General features: G+C 44.0%; 1 protein-coding gene across 1 annotated transcript; it reads right to left on the bottom strand.

Annotated features, from left to right (window-relative positions):
* Positions 1-545: 545 nt before the first annotated feature.
* Positions 546-17,704, bottom strand: ZCCHC10 (zinc finger CCHC-type containing 10). The gene is made up of 4 exons (XM_053376732.1): positions 17,578-17,704; positions 10,283-10,441; positions 4,382-4,423; positions 546-1,551 (listed from the first exon to the last, which is right to left on the bottom strand). The coding sequence occupies exons 1-4, from the start codon at positions 17,616-17,618 to the stop codon at positions 1,266-1,268; spliced, it is 528 nt and encodes a 175-aa protein (XP_053232707.1). The 5' UTR covers positions 17,619-17,704; the 3' UTR covers positions 546-1,265.
* Between the last annotated feature and the right edge of the window lie 205 nt (positions 17,705-17,909).

Genomic DNA, 17,909 nt, shown 5'->3' with positions numbered 1-17,909 from the left:
TATAGATACTTTCTTTTTTTAAAATCGGGCTCCAATGAAAATAAATGGTTTTTTTTTCTTTTTTCCTCATTGAAAATACAACATTTGTATGTTATTACAATTTCTCTAGCCTCCCAAATTAGATTATGGAAGATAAAACGAAGACTTAAAACTCTCCTCATTTTAACACCCTCATTGGGGAACATTTAATTTCATGAAAAGGCACAAAGATGAAACACTTCAGTTGCAACAGTTAACACTACTCTCCATGCGCAGTGCAAATGCAGCTTAAGGGATGGCCTTTAAGCTCTGAACGGGTCTTGTTAAAAAAATTAAAGCATCTGACCCTGGTCCAGAAATTGTGGTACATGCTGGAGAGAGGCATGTATGTAGTTGCATGGAAGGATCTCCACTGATAAACAGATGGGAGGCATTGTTAACATTTGACAGTGCTGTTTACTTGGGGGTGGGGAGCAGAGAGGTTTCTGGAAATCATTTACCCTCTAACCCAGATGGAGTGACTGCGACTTTTCTATACTGAGAATATGAACCAACCCCTTTGGGGAGGGGGGGAAAGATCCTTAAGTGTAGTACCATGTGTGATGCCCACTACCATGTTAGGGTCACTGCATATCATTTTGCATATGCAGGACCACATTCAGAAGGGCAGTCTATGCACAGAAGCCTCTTTCAACAGGCTGAAGCAACCCCACTGGACTGGCATGAATGTATGGTCCTGATCTCCAAAATTCAGCAATATGATATTGCAACAAATATTTGAGCAGCTACTGGCAGAAAAGGGAGATCTGTTTCACTTGTGCTGAAGGCAGTATCACCCACCCACCCCTTTTAACTGTTAGTGGAGATTGAATATGGCTTTGACATATCAGCCAACTGAAATAAAACTTTGCACCCTTTATCTTCCTAGCTTGCTTTTCACATGAAGTACATTGGTATGGACGTTGGTTGCTTATAACATAACAGGATGGTTCAAATAAATGTGTTTTGCTTGCTGGCATGTAAACATCAGGGTGACTGGACCTTAGTTCATATAAACATTTGATAGATTTCTTTAAAAACTAAGAAAAAAAAGTAGCATTTCCTATTAAACAATAATCCACAAAAATACTCTTTCAATAAGCGTTACTTGCCATTTAACGGTTTATGTCCTATCAACTACTATGTAAAACACACCAAAAAAAAGAAATCAATTGTAAAAATTGACCTGTTAGTTTCGTTTGGCCATTAAGCATTTTAGATGCTAATCGTTCATCAACACCAGAGTCCTAACACTGCACCAGATTACTTTTCTTCTTCTTTTTCTTTGGCGGCTCATCATCCGTGCTGCTGTCTGTGCTGCTGCTGCTGCTACTGCTGGAGGAACTAGAATCTGTCTCAAAGTCAGAAGAACTGGAAGAACTACTTGAAGAGGGGGATGATGAGGAAGAGGAAGTGCTTTCATCACTGTCACTGTCATCCGAAGAGGAGGATGAGGAATCTTCGCTCTCAGATGATGACTCACTGGCTGAGCTGGCGCTGCTGCTACTGCTGGAACTTGTGACACTTTTAGACCTGCACAAGAGTTTTAAGATGACCAGCAGATATTATTCAATGGCACTGCGCGATTCGGTGACTAGCAAAGCCTTGTAAAGCAATCTCAATCATAGAACAGCATTCATGTGTTTCCCAAAATGTTCTTAGGATGAAATACAATTTTTTTTCTTATTTTCTATAGCAAGGATGGGGGGGAAGAGTTTGGTTCTCTATTTATAGATGTTTGGTTGCTATTTAAAGTAGCTGAAAACAAAAGCAAGGGAATATGGGAGTTTCACGTTGGTATAAAAGTTACGATGAATATTAAAATTAAGCGTTAGGTGAGCATTAGTCCCCAACAATTATCAAAACCAGTGCTTTTTTTCTTAAAAAATGTTTAGGGGTACTCTCATTTTGACTCAAGAAAATCACCATTTTATAGTTCAAATCTGGAAAAATAAATACAGTAAATGGACAAAAGTACAAAGATTCACTCAGGGGATGCGGGTGGCACTGTGGGTTAAACCTCAGCGCCTAGGACTTGCCGATCGCATGGTCGGCGGTTCGAATCCCTGCAGCGGGGTGCGCTCCCGTCGTTCGGTCCCAGCGCCTGCCAACCTAGCAGTTCGAAAGCACCTCCGGGTGCAAGTAGATAAATAGGGACCGCTTACCAGCGGGAAGGTGAACAGCGTTCCGTGTGCTGCGCTGGCTCGCCAGATGCAGCTTGTCACGCTGGCCACATGACCCGCAAGTGTCTGCGGACAGCGCTGGCTCCCGGCCTATAGAGTGAGATGAGCGCACAACCCTAGAGTCTGGCAAGACTGGCCCGAACGGGCAGGGGTACCTTTACCTTTACCTTTACCAAGATTCACAAAATGTTTAGGGGTATGCATACCCCTGCGTCCCCGCAGAAACAAAGCACTGATCAAAACCATTCCTAGTTTTGAATTCTGTAGATGTGCCACTATCAACAAAACATTATTTTAACAAAAAGATTCGTATAATCAATGATCTCCCTGACTGGGTTCTAGGCTCAGTCCCACTTGAGGGAATAGCAAGGCTATGGTTTCCTGCTATATGGATGAGCTGCAATAAGCAGTGGCGTAGCGTGGGGGGTGCCAGGGGTGCCGGCCGCACCGGGCGCAACATCTGGGGGGGGCGCGAGTCCAGAGGGAAGGGACAAGTTCCTTCCTCCGCCGGGCTCCCCGCTGCCACCGCCAGCCTTGCGCCCTAGCACGCGCGCGCCCCCCGCCGCCGCTGTGGCTGCGCTCTACTCACTGCTCGCAGGAGGAGCAGCCGCTGCAGCAGCGCCGACGCCGCCACCGACGCCTGGCCAGGCACGGGCAGCCTCCGCACCCCGCCGCCATCCCCTCGGCCCAGCCACAGGCGGCGGCTGCTTCTGCCGACTGGGAGGGAGGAGAGCTCCGAGGGGCCTCGACGCGCCCTGCCCTCCCCAAAACCCTCCGAGAGGAAGCCGGTGGGCGGGCGAGGATCTCCCGGCGGAAGGGGGCGCCGCTGGCTCCGGCTCTCAGCGCAAGTCTCAGCCGTGGGGGGGGGGGGAGGACGGAGCGCGGCTGGAAGCCCCCCCGGACCTGGCCGGGAGGAGGAGAGGCGCTCGCCAAGCCCGGATCTGGAGCGCTCCACCTCGGAGCGCGGGCTCCACCTACAGCCCAAGGAGAGGAGGGGGCGGGGAGGCGCCTGAGGGGAGGGGGCTTCAGCTGCCTTGGCCCAGGGGGGCTCCGCAAATAATAAATTTAATAAATTCTGGCTGAGCCTTTGGGGGGGGTCCTTGGCTCCTTCACTCGACCCCAGCCCCAGTGGCATAGCGTGGGGGGGTGCAGGGGGGCCGGCCGCATCGGCCGCAACATCTGGGGGGGGGCGCGCTCGTACTCGAGTGCTAAAATCCACAGGTTAGGGGGCGCAAATTACTTGCCTTGCCCCGGGTGCTGACAACCCACGCTACGCCACTGGCAATAAGGCTTGGGCCCATATGCTACTCCTATATTTCAAGCACCCAGGGATAAGAGTGGAAGATTTTGCTTCCAGTTTCTGCATCTGCCAGAATGGGAAACTGGTTTATTCCACCCAGAAGCAAAAGAGGCCTGCAGCCTCTAAGCTGCGAGCAGGGGGCGTTATTTTGAAGCCTCCACAAAGTTCTTAAAATTACATTATTTTGTAAAAATTGGCAGCATTAAAAAAAGTAGTTTATCATTAGTTGAATTCTGTATTTCTTTCAGAACAAAAGAAAAGCTGTGTGAAACAGCCAAGAGCAGTTACTATAAATGGGAAGATCCCAGTTTTCCAAAGTACATTGAAGTTTATTTTGTCAGTATTTATCTGTTTGTTTCTAGAGAATCCAATAATCAGCAGATATATAGCAGAGGGCCACTTACAAGTTCAAGAGGCCTATGGTTTTCAGAGAGACTTGGAAATTAAAATATTGGATATATCTTAGTATGAGAAACTACTGCAGGCTAGGAAGCACAGTTTTGCAGTTGAAACTCTGTAGGGAAACGTTTTTTCCTTCTATCCCTTGGTTTTGACAGCTACTTCTAATAAAACCATCTCACATTATCTGTCAAGTGATACACCTGTGCTTACCACTAAAGACAGGAAGAGGTAGAGCAGATGGAACAAAAAATAAATAAACTGGAATAGAACACACTATGCATAATATTAAAAGGCTACTAGAATTAAGTAAATCCCAAATTGGAAAGTAGGTCCCACAGACACTTACTTCTCCATGTCCATAATTAGCACTACAGCCGACAACATGCATGTCTAGTTCATTAGCCAAGCTTCATCATTTATCACAGAATATAGGCATTAGACAGGGGCAATTGGTTGAGTTTCAGGTTTTCTCACATACCTCTTCTTCTTGTTCTTCCTATCTGTAGTGCATTCTCCAGAGCTGGTTGAAAGTAAGGGCAAGAGAAGAGAAACAATTGTTTTAATTAATATGCTGGATTTAAAATATATATATATCACAGTTAGAACTTAAACTTAAGATGAGCAAAAGTGGTAAGTGGCAATGATACAGGTATTAATAAATCACTTTATTGAATGCTAGTGGCAGAGGTATTTATGCAAACTGTCCAGGGAAGACATTGATAGCCAGGACACGGGTGGTGCTGTGGGTAAAACCTCAGTGCCTAGGACTTGCCGATCGTATGGTCGGCGGTTCGAATCCCCGCGGCGGGGTGAGCTCCCATCGTTCGGTCCCAGCTCCTGCCCACCTAGCAGTTCGAAAGCACCCTTAAGTGCAAGTAGATAAATAGGTACCGCTTTATAGCGGGAAGGTAAACGGCGTTTCTGTGTGCTGCGCTGTTGCCGGCTCACCAGCTGCAGCTTAGTCACGCTGGCCATGTGACCCGGAAGTGTCTTCGGACAGCACTGGCTCCCGGCCTCTTGAGCGAGATGAGCGCGCAACCCTAGAGTTGGGGTACCTTTACCTTTATATATATTAGTGAAATCCAACATCATGCAAGCAGAGAAAAAGGACTTCCCTTCCCTTTCCGATCTGCCCATTGCACCCATACCTCCCCTATCTCTTGCACAGCCCCACCTCCACTTTCTAAAGCAGATTTGGGGGTGCAGGGGGTGTTGCAAGGCAAAGTTTTATTTCACAAGGATGGAAAACCATTCCGCTCACACATGGACAGAACTGCATACAAGCATTAGTACACAAACTAATGTACTTCCCTTGTGCTTGATCCAGAAGCTGCAGTTAGTAAAAATGGGGTAGCATGATTGCTGATTGGAGCGAGGGCCTTGTCCACATATAACAACTGTGCTCAGAGATATGCACTGGTTACTGATTTGCTACCAGGCCAAGTTTAAGATGTCACAACTTGGGACCAGTTTACCTACAAGACCACCTTACCCCACCTGTGCCCTTCGGTTGGCAGAACTGGAATTACAGGTGCCACATAATACACATTCTGCATTGGTAAGCACTTGATCATTTAGTATGGCCCCACCTGCCCTTTGGAACTCACTGCCTATTGAGATCAAGCAGGTGCCTTCATTGTTCTCTTTTCAGTGCCTGCTAAAAACATTCTTGTTTAGGTAAGCCTATCCAGATGCTTTAAAAGTTTAGGTAATTTTAATCTGTTTTAGTATTTTTACTTTAGTATGTTTTAAAGCAGGGTCGTGACTCTTTCCTGATTTTCTTGATTTACCTTTTAACAAGCTGCTTTGAGGGTTCTTACAATCAAGCAGCGCAAAAATTTTATGAAATAAATAAATAAGAAGCAAAACTGAGAAAAACCATGTGCTGGCCTCTTTCTCAAGTTGTCCCACTTAAAGGAAATAAGAAACCCGGTAGCGTGGTAACAGCATTACTGAATTTTTCTTCTTTAGATATAGTTGCCTTTCAACATATCACACAGCTTGATTTCACAAGGCTCATCAAATTTGCTAAAAAGAACAGGGATGTAAATGGGTATATTATATGTAGTGTAATTTGCCCAAGCTTTTATGGTGAATTTGTAATACCATACGACAGATGCATAGATAAAGAGAAAGCGTGGGAATTGTTTTGAAACTGTATCAGCTAGCTGTAGCGAACCTACTTATCCATGTATCTCAGTCTCAAGAGTCTGCAGTTTATTCTATACATCCATTATTATTTGATTTGCTGTTGCTTAAAAAGAGGGCAAATTTGCAGTCTTGGTTTTTACACAGTTAAACTATTTTGAAAATATAAGCATGGAAAAATAGTTGGTTCAGTCATTTATCAGAACTACACAAGAATAATAATTTTCAGGCATGAATGTTTAGGAAATTATTCAGAGTTCAGCAATACTGCAGGAAAAGCTAGTATATTAAAATGCCAGTGCTGTCAAAACATCATGCAGCTTAGATGCCAGCTGTTTAAGTAAATAGCAGAACTAGTAATTCTGGGTGAATATAATATGGATGGCTGCTTTGCTGCTCTTGGCTAACATTTATATCTTCAACAGAAAACAGCGCGGCTGTATCTTTACTATAAGCAGGAAACCAGCATCATCTTCATCACCCCCATTGTAGTTTATTACATGTCTCACTGCATCCATTTATTCCTATTATGATACTATAGCTCCTATTTCTTAGTTTACACATGATGCGGTGAAATGGCTAGGAATGTAAGCTGGATACCCCTTGGCTTCACTTCATATCACTTCAGCTGCAAACTAACCTGTTGGCCTTGGAAAGCTACTATTGCCTCAAACTCAGCAAATTATCTTTAGTGTGGAGATAATGACTTGCTTTACAAGGCTGTTTTAAGGAGTACTGAAATACTCTAAAATTTGCTGGGAGGGTGGGAAAATATGCACTAAACATAATGATATGAGGAAATGTTAGGTTGAGAGTTGAGTGTGTGCTTGCAAAACAAAAAACCAAAAAACCCCTCTTGGTTATTTTTTTTAAGCCCCTTGGTTGGCAGACAATAGCAACAATGTTAGCTTTATTACACAGCCAACTATGTTTTGTTAAATAAATGTCTAAATCTGCAATAGTAGTAATTTAGAATACACAAATTCATTGATTTTAAACTGCATAGGAGTGGGCTACATAAATATTCACTAAGCATTGTTCTCAATGGGTTAAGATCCAACATCACTCAAGTGGACTTTCCAGTCTTCTGTTTCCCCTGCAACCCCACGCCCTCCAGAAAAAAAATCTGCTCTGGAAGGCTGGGGACCCTCTAGAGCAGATTTTGTGGAGGGGAGCACCACATTTGCAACCCCTGCATTCAAAGCTTTCTTGCAATTGCTATATGACAATTGTAGTGAACAACCCTCCTTAAGGCATAAGAGTGAAAGAGTATACTAAAAAGGAAAGGAGGAATTTTAGAGGTAAAAAAACAACAGGACAAAAAGCATGTTTTCAAATGCTTAAAGAGAAGACAGAAGTGAGAGATGCAGAGATTCTGAGGCAAGACATTCCAGGGAAAAGGGGCGAAAAGGTGGAAACATGCAAAAGTAATAATAATAATAATAATAATAATAATAATAATAATATTTTTTTATTTATACCCTGCCCTCCCCAGCCAAGGCCGGGCTCAGAGCGGCTTACAAGCAATAAAAACAAGATGAATGATTACAACTTAAAAACAAAAATAAAATACAACATTAAAATAATGGAACATTAAAATATTAAAATGTAGCCTCATCGCAGAAGGAGAAGGAAAAGAAAAAAGAAAGAGAGGGAGGGAGGGAATCAAATTGGCTCCAAGCCAATGGCCAGGCGGAACAACTCTGTCTTACAGGCCCTGCGGAAAGAAATCAGATCCTGCAGGACCCTGGACTCATGAGGCAGAGCGTTCCACCAGGCCGGAGCCAGAGTTGAAAAGGCCCTGGCTCTGGTTGAAGCCAATCTAACTTCCTTAGGGCCTGGGACCACTAGGGTGTTGTTATTTATGGACCTTGAGGCTCTCTGTGGGGCATACCAGGAGAGGCGGTCCCGTAGGTACAAGGGTCCTAGGCCGTGAAGGGCTTTAAAGGTCAAAAGCAGCACCTTAAATCTGACCCTGTACTCCACCGGGAGCCAGTGCAGCTTGAAAAGCACTGGGTGAATATGCTCCCATGGCAGAGACCCCGTGAGGAGCCTCGCTGCAGCATTCTGTACCCGCTGGAGTTTCTGGGACAGCTTCAAGGGCAGCCCCGCGTAGAGCGAATTACAGTAGTCAAGCCTGGAGAAGACCGTCGCATGGATCACTGTGGCCAGGTCGGGGCGGGAAAGGTAAGGGACCAACTGCTTGATGCGGCGAAGGTGGAAAAATGTCGCCTTGGCTGTTGCTGTAACTTCCGCCTCCATGGAAAGGGAGGCGTCAAGGATTACACCCAAACTCTTAACGGAAGACAATGGCACTAATTGGGCCCCCGCAAGAGAAGGGAGTTGGTCCCTCATCCCCATGGCATCCCGACCTAGCCATAGGACCCCTGTCTTCGAAGGATTTAGTTTCAATCGGCTCCCACGAAACCATCCAGCCACAGCTTCCAAGCATCTGGTCAGTGTGTTCGGGGCCGAGTCAGTGTGGCCATCCATCAGCAGATAGAGCTGAGTGTCATCAGCATATTGGTGACAGCCCAGCCCAAAGCTCCGGATAATCTGGGAAGGGGGCGCATAAAGATGTTAAAAAGCATCGGGGAGAGAATTGCGCCCTGCGGCACTCCACACACCAAGGAGTGGCGTGACGACATTTCCCTCCCTAGTGCCACCCTCTGTCCCCGACCAGAGATAAAAGAGCACAACCAGTTACGGGCTATGCCCTGTATCCCCACGTCTGCGAGGCGGTGGTCCAGAAGATCATGATCGACCATGTCAAAGGCTGCTGACAAATCTAAAAGGATCAGCAGTGCTGACCTGCCTCGATCCAGTTGTCTACGGAGGTAATCTGTTAGGGCAACCAGAGCCGTCTCCGTCCCAAAACCAGGATGGAAACCGGACTGAAATGGATCTAATGCCGATGTTTCCTCCAGAAACCTACCAAGCTGTTCAGCAACCGCTCTCTCAATTACCTTACCCAGGTATGGAAGATTTGAAACTGGGCGGTAATTGGATAGGTCTAAGGGATCTAATGAAGTTTTCTTTAAGAGTGGACACACCACTGCTTCCTTCAGTTCCCATGGGAATGTCCCCGTGTCAAGGGAGAAATTGATAATTTCAACCAGGGGGGTCCAGGCAACATCTGGGCATGCCCTAATCAGCCAAGACGGGCACGGATCAAGGAGGCAGGTGGTGGGCCTACCAACTTGGAGGAATCTATCCACATCAGTAGGGAGTATCCAATCGAAATGGACCTGAAGTCAGTCAAGTCAAAGTAGTATGGCAAGGTTTAGATAGTAAGAAAGTATCAACATAACAAAGGCAACAAGAAACCAAGGACAGTGGTACCTCGGTCCTCGAGCGTAATCCATTCCGGAAAACCGTTCCGAGTTCCGAAATGTTCGAAAACCGAGGCGCAAAGAGCTCTCTGAAAATTCAGTTGAGAAAATGGAAAAACATGCAGCGGAAGCTGTACCACTTCCAAGGCGTGGCCGAAAACGGAAGCATTTACTTCCCGGTTTTCGACGTTCGGGTTCCGAAACGTTCGTCGATGGAGACGTTCGAGAACCGAGGTACCACTATAAAAAGAAGCAAGCAAAAAGGAAAGACAGGAGGGAGGGCATAAATATTATTAGGTTGGGATCAGGGAGTAATAAAAAAAATGAAAGGGCATGTTATGAAAAGAGAAGCTTGGTCAACGTGAGATGCAGAAAGGGGCAAATTCTAAACTAGCAGCAGAGTTAAGACTAGAGGAAAGATGAAACTGTAGGAGAGGCAAACCAGAAAGAAGAACACTACAATGTTTAAGCCAGGGGGTAAAAATAAGAGAACAAGTCATCCCATGTCAAGTTGCAAGATAACACCACAGTTGCATCACATGTGCAGTAGCCCTTGTTCCCAGAACATGCTTATCTTTCCCACTGAAATCAACAGTCAACCAATGGATTCAAGTTACGAGAAATGACATTCTGATTAAACATCAGGAAGAACTTTCAGTGAAACAGACTCACATGAGAGGTGGTGGACTCTCCTTCCTGGGAGGTTTTTGAGCAGAGGTTGGATGCCCCTCTGCCATGGATGCTTTAGTTGAGATTCCTGCATTGCAGGGGGTTGGACTAGATGACCCTCGGACACCTTCCAACTCTACAATTGTACGATTCAAGGGCTCTCAAACTACAGCTTGATCACATGCACTTTTCTACCAATGGTGTACAGTCTCCTTCCTCTGTGATCTTACCTCTGTTGTAATAGTTGCTTCTCTTTTTCCTGAAGTGCTTTTTTAAACTCTGTTGTCCTTGATGGTCTATGGAGATATTTTCTTTTCCCTGTACATTCATAGGTCCAATGTCCAAATTCCAAACACTTCTGACATCTCACATGCTGCTTGTTTGCTTCCCTATGGAAATATCCAAGAGTATTTGAAACCATATGTCTTTGATTTAAAAGCTGACTATTAACCACAGCTAAGATCAACATTCTAGAAAATAGATGGCAATTCCAACATAAAATCTACCAACTTTGGGCCCCTAGTAGGGGATTACATTTGTAATTCGATGAGAACAGACTGTGGCTGAACAAGAAGCTTATGACAACTGTGTAGTATAATCCACTGATAACATTACAAGTTAGAGGCTGGGTTCAACTTCCAGCAAAAATATCTCTTATCTAAGATATCCCTCACATCACAGCTAAGGTCATTCTAGTTCACTTGTTCCCTTAGTTCCCTTACCAGCCCAAATCCTGTACTCAATTACACGGAGAAGCTTTGTGCTCCTTTGATTTGCTCTGGTGTGTGCTTTGATTTTTAAAAGTCACAAATGAAATTAGATCCAATTTAGAATGAGCATGCACTCATCTCTCTGCTTCAGTTCCTGGGTGGGCACAATGCCATCTACATGCAAGCAACACTGAAATCCCACGGTTTCCTATGGGCAGCTCTTACTTCCACCCCAGGGGAAAGGGGAAAATATAAAGTTTAAAGGAATCAGAGAGTTCCATTTCCAGACAATAAGGTGGCAAGGTGTCACAAGGAGCTAGCTACTGTATTGAACCAATCTACTGATGAGGGTAATTTTAACACTTCCCAGCTTATGATCTCTGTCCTTAAATATTCATGAGTGTGCCATCCCTGTTTACTCCAAAAAGGCAGTAAATTAGTAAAAGGGGGAAAGTGCAAAGGAGGCTGAATGTCCAATGAAGTCATCCCACACCTGCTGCAGAAATCCTTTCATCTCTTCCCCCAACCCAGCATGAGACACAGATGTGTTACCAGCAGGAGCAGCTGTAACAAGAAAAAGGAACAGCTAGAACTACAGCATGTTCCAAAATAACATTTGAATGTTCTTTCCATTGTCATAGCAAAGATAGGTGAAAACTGAATCTAGATAGAAATGTATTTCGGTCCATACAATTATTTAATAGAAAAAATGTTTACATAGTTTTACAACACAAGAAAAATGAAAAATCAAGGAACAGCTGTCAAACCCTCTTTCAGTTTCCTTGAGTTGACTGCCAGAACATCAAGGTGGTATAAGATTCTGAAGTACATTCTCGAAAATAAGTTAATACACCCAAGAGCTAACTGGACAGCAAAGGCCAAGTGTATTTATACAAGATCAAATGACAGATCATTGCTAGATCCTAATTTTAATTTTCCTATTCAGTTTATTAGACCATAAACTCCTCCTTACCCTCTGCCTGACTATTGATTTGGGGGATGGTATGAAATACAGGTTCAGTACTGATGTGGATTCACAGCTTCATCTGCATTACAGGTCTCACTGGATCATGTTGGATATATAAGTTGGAGACTTGCCATGTTTGCACGGTTATCATAAGACAAACCAAGATAGACAAGATGCATAAAGTTATAGTTGTTTCCCATTATAGTTACTGGGATTTGGGGTGTGCTTCTGACTGCTCAGGAGACACTGCCTACATCTTCAACCCATGCTACTCAGTTGTGTCTAGGGAGAACTGGAGGGAAGTGTCAAAGGTAGTATGCCCCTGAATACTAGGTGCTGGGAATCACAGGTGGGCAAAGTGCTGTTGTGCTGATGTCCAGTTTGCAGACTTCCTACAGGAATCTGGTCAGCCACTGCAAGAACAGACTTGGACTAGATGGACCACTGGCCTGATGCAGTAGGCTTGTCTTACATTCTTAAGATGCCCTGCTTCCCAGGAGAGAAAGAGGCACAGACTGGATGCTCCCTCATATCCACAATAGTAATCGCCTACTGTCTTGAGAATTGTCCTTGTCTCAAGGTCAGAGGAAATGGAGAGGTAGTGACAACATCTCTGGTTTTGGAGGCAGGAGCTCCAAAGGCAGGGAGAGAGAACACTCTTGGATACTACACTACAAAGAAAAGTTGGTAAAGGAAATATGCTTAAGCTAAAATTATAGCTTCACTTAATGTATGCTTTGCTACTCACACCAATGACCTAACTGGAATTTAGGTGACTGATCCACAAGCCAGTTGAACCAGAGTACATGGATTACATCAATCCTCCAATGCAATCTAACTCCATTAAAAACATTTTTAAAATGATTGCGGTTTTACCATTGCCTCCAATGGTTGCTGCATTACTAACTTTTCCTCCCTTGGGACAAATATGACTTACATTTAAGTACAGTACTCTTGTTTAGCTGGACTGAGGATTAATCTTCTAGAACTAAAGCAAGTGCTTTTGTTGTTGTTGTTTCAGAATTAAGGCACAAACTTTTGACAAATTTAATTCCCATATGGGAAAGTGGTAAATATGGTTTCAAACTGTCCTGTTAGAATGCAAATAAGTGCAAGAAAGCTTAAGGAACTGTTACTATGATAAAAAACACCAGACAAAAGTAGGGAAAATGTAGCCAAGAGCTATTTTCACCTCACTAGCTGTGGAGCTAGCAGTTATTGATTTTCTCCTTCACCACCACTACACACACCCCTGCCTATCACATGCAATTCACAAGCCAGGTGATAATATCCAAACTGGAATAACAGCTACGGTAAATACTAGTACATTTATTCACAGACTATTATTCGGTGATAATGATTACAGCTGCAAAGCAGCAACTGTATAAATTGGAGCAAATGTATTAAAAATATAAGCTCTTCATCATGAGCAGCAAGTTAAAAGTATTTCTGAAGATAAAAATTGAGAATTCATCTGAAAAACAAATACATTCTACCTGGCCTGAGATTGTTCCTAGAAGGCACAGAGTATCTTTTTGGCTTTTTAAAACTAAAACCAGAGTCAGGAATCTGGGCTGTGGTCCAGAAGTTATTTACATGAGAGTATCTTTTCTGACTTCAAATTGATTTCAACATTATAGCAATAGGCTCCACCCTTTGATGCCTCACAGATCTACAAACACTGAACCAGTGAATATCTGATATTCTACTACATTTCTATTGCTGAAACTAAGCAAGATTACCTGGGTGTCATGTGTGCAAATCTACATGTGGATGCCACACATCTAATAAATAAAAATAAATAAACAATAAATAAAAAGAAAATAATAAATACATTGTTTCTAACTAGACAAATTTTGATGGTCTATTACTGCAAGGGAAACCGCTAAAGGTTTAAAAAGAGATATAAGTATGAGTGAATTGAAGAGAGGTGTGCTAACTGAGGCTTTAGTTTTGTTTTCGTTAAGTAAATTTTAATGTTCTCAATTCCTGGAGTTGATTTACATAACATTAATTCTGTTGTAAGCAGTTATGAGCCATTAGAAAAAGTCAAGATACTTACACTTCTAAATGAGTAAGTAAAAGCTACTATCCCCTTTTTTATGTTTAGAATATTTCTACACTACCCTTCAATTAAATTTTTGGAGCATCTTATGGTAAAAAGTTTCTAAAACTCAATGGAGAACAAAGGTCAGAATGTCAACAAATTCAGCAAAACAGATGAAACTACATGTAGAACCAATTTACATTATATGTAGGAATACCATGAAACAATTGTGCTCACTCGATGTCAGAATGACAATAGTTGGCACCATGCAAAGTTTGATAATGAGGTACTCCATAAACTATATCTCAGATATATCCCCATAAAAACTTGAAGGGCCAATCACTATACCCACACTGAAATTCTATGCACAGAAAGCTGTAACATGACTGCATTGCTGGGGGAGTGAGACCTTGTCCACATTTAACACCTGTGCTCAGAGTCTGCACTGGTTGCCTGTCTGCTGCCGGGCCAAGTTCAAGGTGTTACTATGAATATATAAAGCCCTTAACAACTTGGGACCAGTTAACCTAGGAGATTGCTGTATCCCTTATGTGCCCACTTGACCAGCAGAATTGGCACTTTTACCAATGCCATATAACCCACACTACTTCTGCAAAAACTTGATCATTTAGTGTGGCAGCACCAACACAACAAGAAGTAAAAATTAAAAATTGCTCAGGAATGTAGAGAATATTCAACTTAAAAAGCAGAAAAGTATCCCATAGTTAACAGCTGCACTGCAGACATTTCTGCATGTTTGAAACTCCCTGCTTACTGATATCAGGCAGGCACTTTCTGTGTATTCCTTTCAGTGCCTGCTGAATACAATCTTATTTAGATAAGCCTATCCAGATGTTTAGAAAGTTTGTAGGAGTTTTGATTTGTTTAGTCTAGTTTACTGCAGCTTTAACCTCCTGTGTGTTTTAAATTACAGACATTTTTTTAAGTAATAATTTTATTGGGATTGTGTGGGGTTTTTTTGTAAACCACTTTGAAATCTTTTCTACAATCAAGTGGTACATAAATTTTCTTAAATAAATAATTATTTGAGTGTGGCTTCCACATGATAAAAGTGAGGCTCCATACAGGACAAATACACCAAGAAGACCTCTTCCCTTTGCAGGAGTAGTGAACAAATTAGAATGGTCCATCTTGGAAACAGAGTGAGCCAAATTTCCTGACAATGTTTGGGACCTAATTAGGAAGGACTGGTGCTCATGTCAAAGTCATAGCAGCTTTGTATGCTGCAGAAATGACTTGGGCTTCGAACATCACTCCCAAATGCCCATACCTATTAAACAGGGCACATTTAGCTCTCTGTTATACTAGTGAACTGGGGACAATGAAGCAGACCAAACACTGGTTTGAACACAAGTTATGGGAATTTTGGGTCAATTCAACTGATTCCAATGAACAACTAATATTAAGAGCTACTCTGTACCAGTGATAGGAGTGAAGAATGAATACTTCACAACCAATGAATCCCACGTCCAGTAACACTTTGAATGGTTTGGGGCAGGTATGGTGAACATGTGGTTCTCCAGATGTTGCCTAACGCCAATGTCCATGCCTGGGAAGGCCAATGGGAGTTGTAGTTCAGAAACACCTGGAGGGCCAAAGGTTTCCCACACCTGGTTTGGGGTCTTCTTCAGCTAGGCCTACAAGTTTACTTTTTAAAAGCCTCGGTAGTCTCCTGTGATTTACTTGCTAAGCACTTTAAGAATAATATTGCTTGCACCTGTTTTGACCTAGACACAACTACTATTGCTGCAATCAGTGAATGTGTCTGAAGAAATAACTGGTAATAGTTTATCAGACGAATGCCAGTTGTTGAAGGTCAACATGCTTGCAAGGATGTGGCTTACTACACATTGCTGGACACCTGATACTCATGGCTTCTAATGTCCAGTAAGAGATGGTTGACCAGCTGGCTCGAGGTGGGCATTAGTGTCTCATTCTGATAGGTAGTGGTTGTGGGTGTCCTGAAGGAGAATATTGTGAAACCACTCCAAAGGAAATCCTCTTTAGACCTACAAGTGTTGTTTCCTTCACCCTGTTGTACTAAATCAAAGAGTATGCCTATGATGGATTTTCCTCCAAGCATTTTTGTAGCTGTATGAGTGTATATGAAGCAGCTAAGAGTATGTGGTTTGTACCAAGTAATAAATAATAACTAGGAGATGGGTTAGATGGATACTTGTGTCTTTATTTCACTTGCCGTTTTACTCACCCTTAGTAAAGGGAACAACATTTTTAAGGCATGGTACACTACTAATACACACACCAAGACCTCATAAAAGGCCCTATACCGTTTCTGAGTAAATCATAATGAGGATTAAGAATCAACACTGTACAAGCCTTCTGCATGATAGAAATGAAAGGATATTACAACAGACCCTACAATCCATGCTGCAAGAGAAACTAGAAAAAATATAGGAAAACTGTATCGGTCAATTGTCTTGTGCAGGCATCTTAATTTTTGAAACCAAAGAACATGCAGCATTTTAAATTTTGCTTTGTCCCTCTGATATTCTTTCTGTAAATGACCTTGACTAACTCACATAAGTATTACTACTTTACTCTATTAGTACAATAATGTGAAGCAGCATTTATGAGTACATAAAAAGCTTGTATGTGTAATCAAAAACAAGCATAAAGTCATGTCTCCTTTTCACATTTTCCTTTAAGCTTAGAGCCATCAAAAAGTTCTGACATTCACAGGGATTACACACTTCTAGTGTGAGAATCATTTCTATATATTTTTTAATAGAAATGTCACAGCAAAAAGTCAACTGGAAAGCTTTGGTTATTTCCAATTCAGTCTTATATCCACATATCCAGTCTATACATGTGGAACCCTAGTGGAGGCACCAAGCCAAAGAAAATAGCTTCAACCTTTGCTAAGCATTCACTCTGAGGCAATCAGCTACCAACTTCGTGTGCCTAGATAATCCTTTTTAAAACCACAGTCCTTTCCACCCTTACACAGAAGCCAGCCCCATTCAACTTAGCGGCGCTTACTTCCAAGCATCTACACACAACAACTTTTCCAGCTCCACTGCACCGAAGGCAACTTACCGCAAAGCCTGTATGAAAGCAGTGTGTCATTCCATGCGATAAGGAGGTGTGTGTGTGTGGCGAGGAAACAACCGCACGTCACATAACACAAGACCACCTTCTACACAACAGTAGCTTTTGAACGGCTAGAAGCGCTAGTGGGCGAGATAACACAACTTCGCAAACGAAAGACGACCAACGCCACTAAGATTCATTTGAATGCCTAACCATATTTTGCTAGCAGGCAAGATAAACAAGAAAAGGAGAAAGTAGCGCCCACTAGGCCACGGAGAGCCTCCCTTCGTGAACCTGAAGGGGATTTGAAGCCTTTCAAGACCCCCATCTATCGCCCGTCCACAACCCCGGCGGTCATTCAGAGGCAGGTGCGAGGGAGCAGCGCCCGGGTGGCACATCCCCGCGCGGACACCAAGGGACGGTCCCGCCTCGCGAAGAACCAGGCGCCCCCCCCCCCCGCGCTCTCATTCCATTTCTATTTCGCTTTCAGGCCGCGCGAGCTGCTGCCCCGCTCCCAGAGCTCGCGCTCGTCCTCGCGGCTGACAGGTAGCAGCAACCCCGGAGCTTCTTCGGCTGCACGGGACTCCCCGGCAGGACGCCGTTCCCCGCGGCTGGTCTCCAGCGGCGGCGCCTCCCCTCCCCCCCCCCGCCGCCGCCTCCTCCTCTTTCCCCGCAGCGCGACCCCCGACCCTCGCCTGCAGCAGCAGCAGCAGCCCCTCGCACACTTACGCCTGTCTCCGAGCGATAAGGCGGTGCATGGGAGTCGCCATCTTAGCCACCGGCCGGGCACTAGCGCACGCTGCATGCCGGGAACGCCGCCCTCCCTTTATCCGCCCTATTGGACGAGCCGGGCTCAGGCAGCCTGTCGAGCGAACGCCGGGAGGGTGGGGGGAGGAGGGCGGTACCATTAGGGGCGGGGGGGGGGCGAAGACGGTCTCACTCCTCCTCCTCTCCCCCCCCATCCCCGCGTCTTCAGCTCTTCGCTGTACGGAGCCGGACCTGCTTTACAGTCCTTTTCTCCCAGCTTCCCTTCTCAATCTCGAAATGACGGCTGCAAGTTA

This window comes from Podarcis raffonei, chromosome 2 (genome assembly GCF_027172205.1).
Source record: "Podarcis raffonei isolate rPodRaf1 chromosome 2, rPodRaf1.pri, whole genome shotgun sequence".
In the NCBI taxonomy this organism is placed as follows: domain Eukaryota; kingdom Metazoa; phylum Chordata; class Lepidosauria; order Squamata; family Lacertidae; genus Podarcis; species Podarcis raffonei.
The sequence above is the reverse complement of the archived record's forward strand: the minus strand, read 5'-3'. Positions and strand labels throughout refer to the sequence as shown.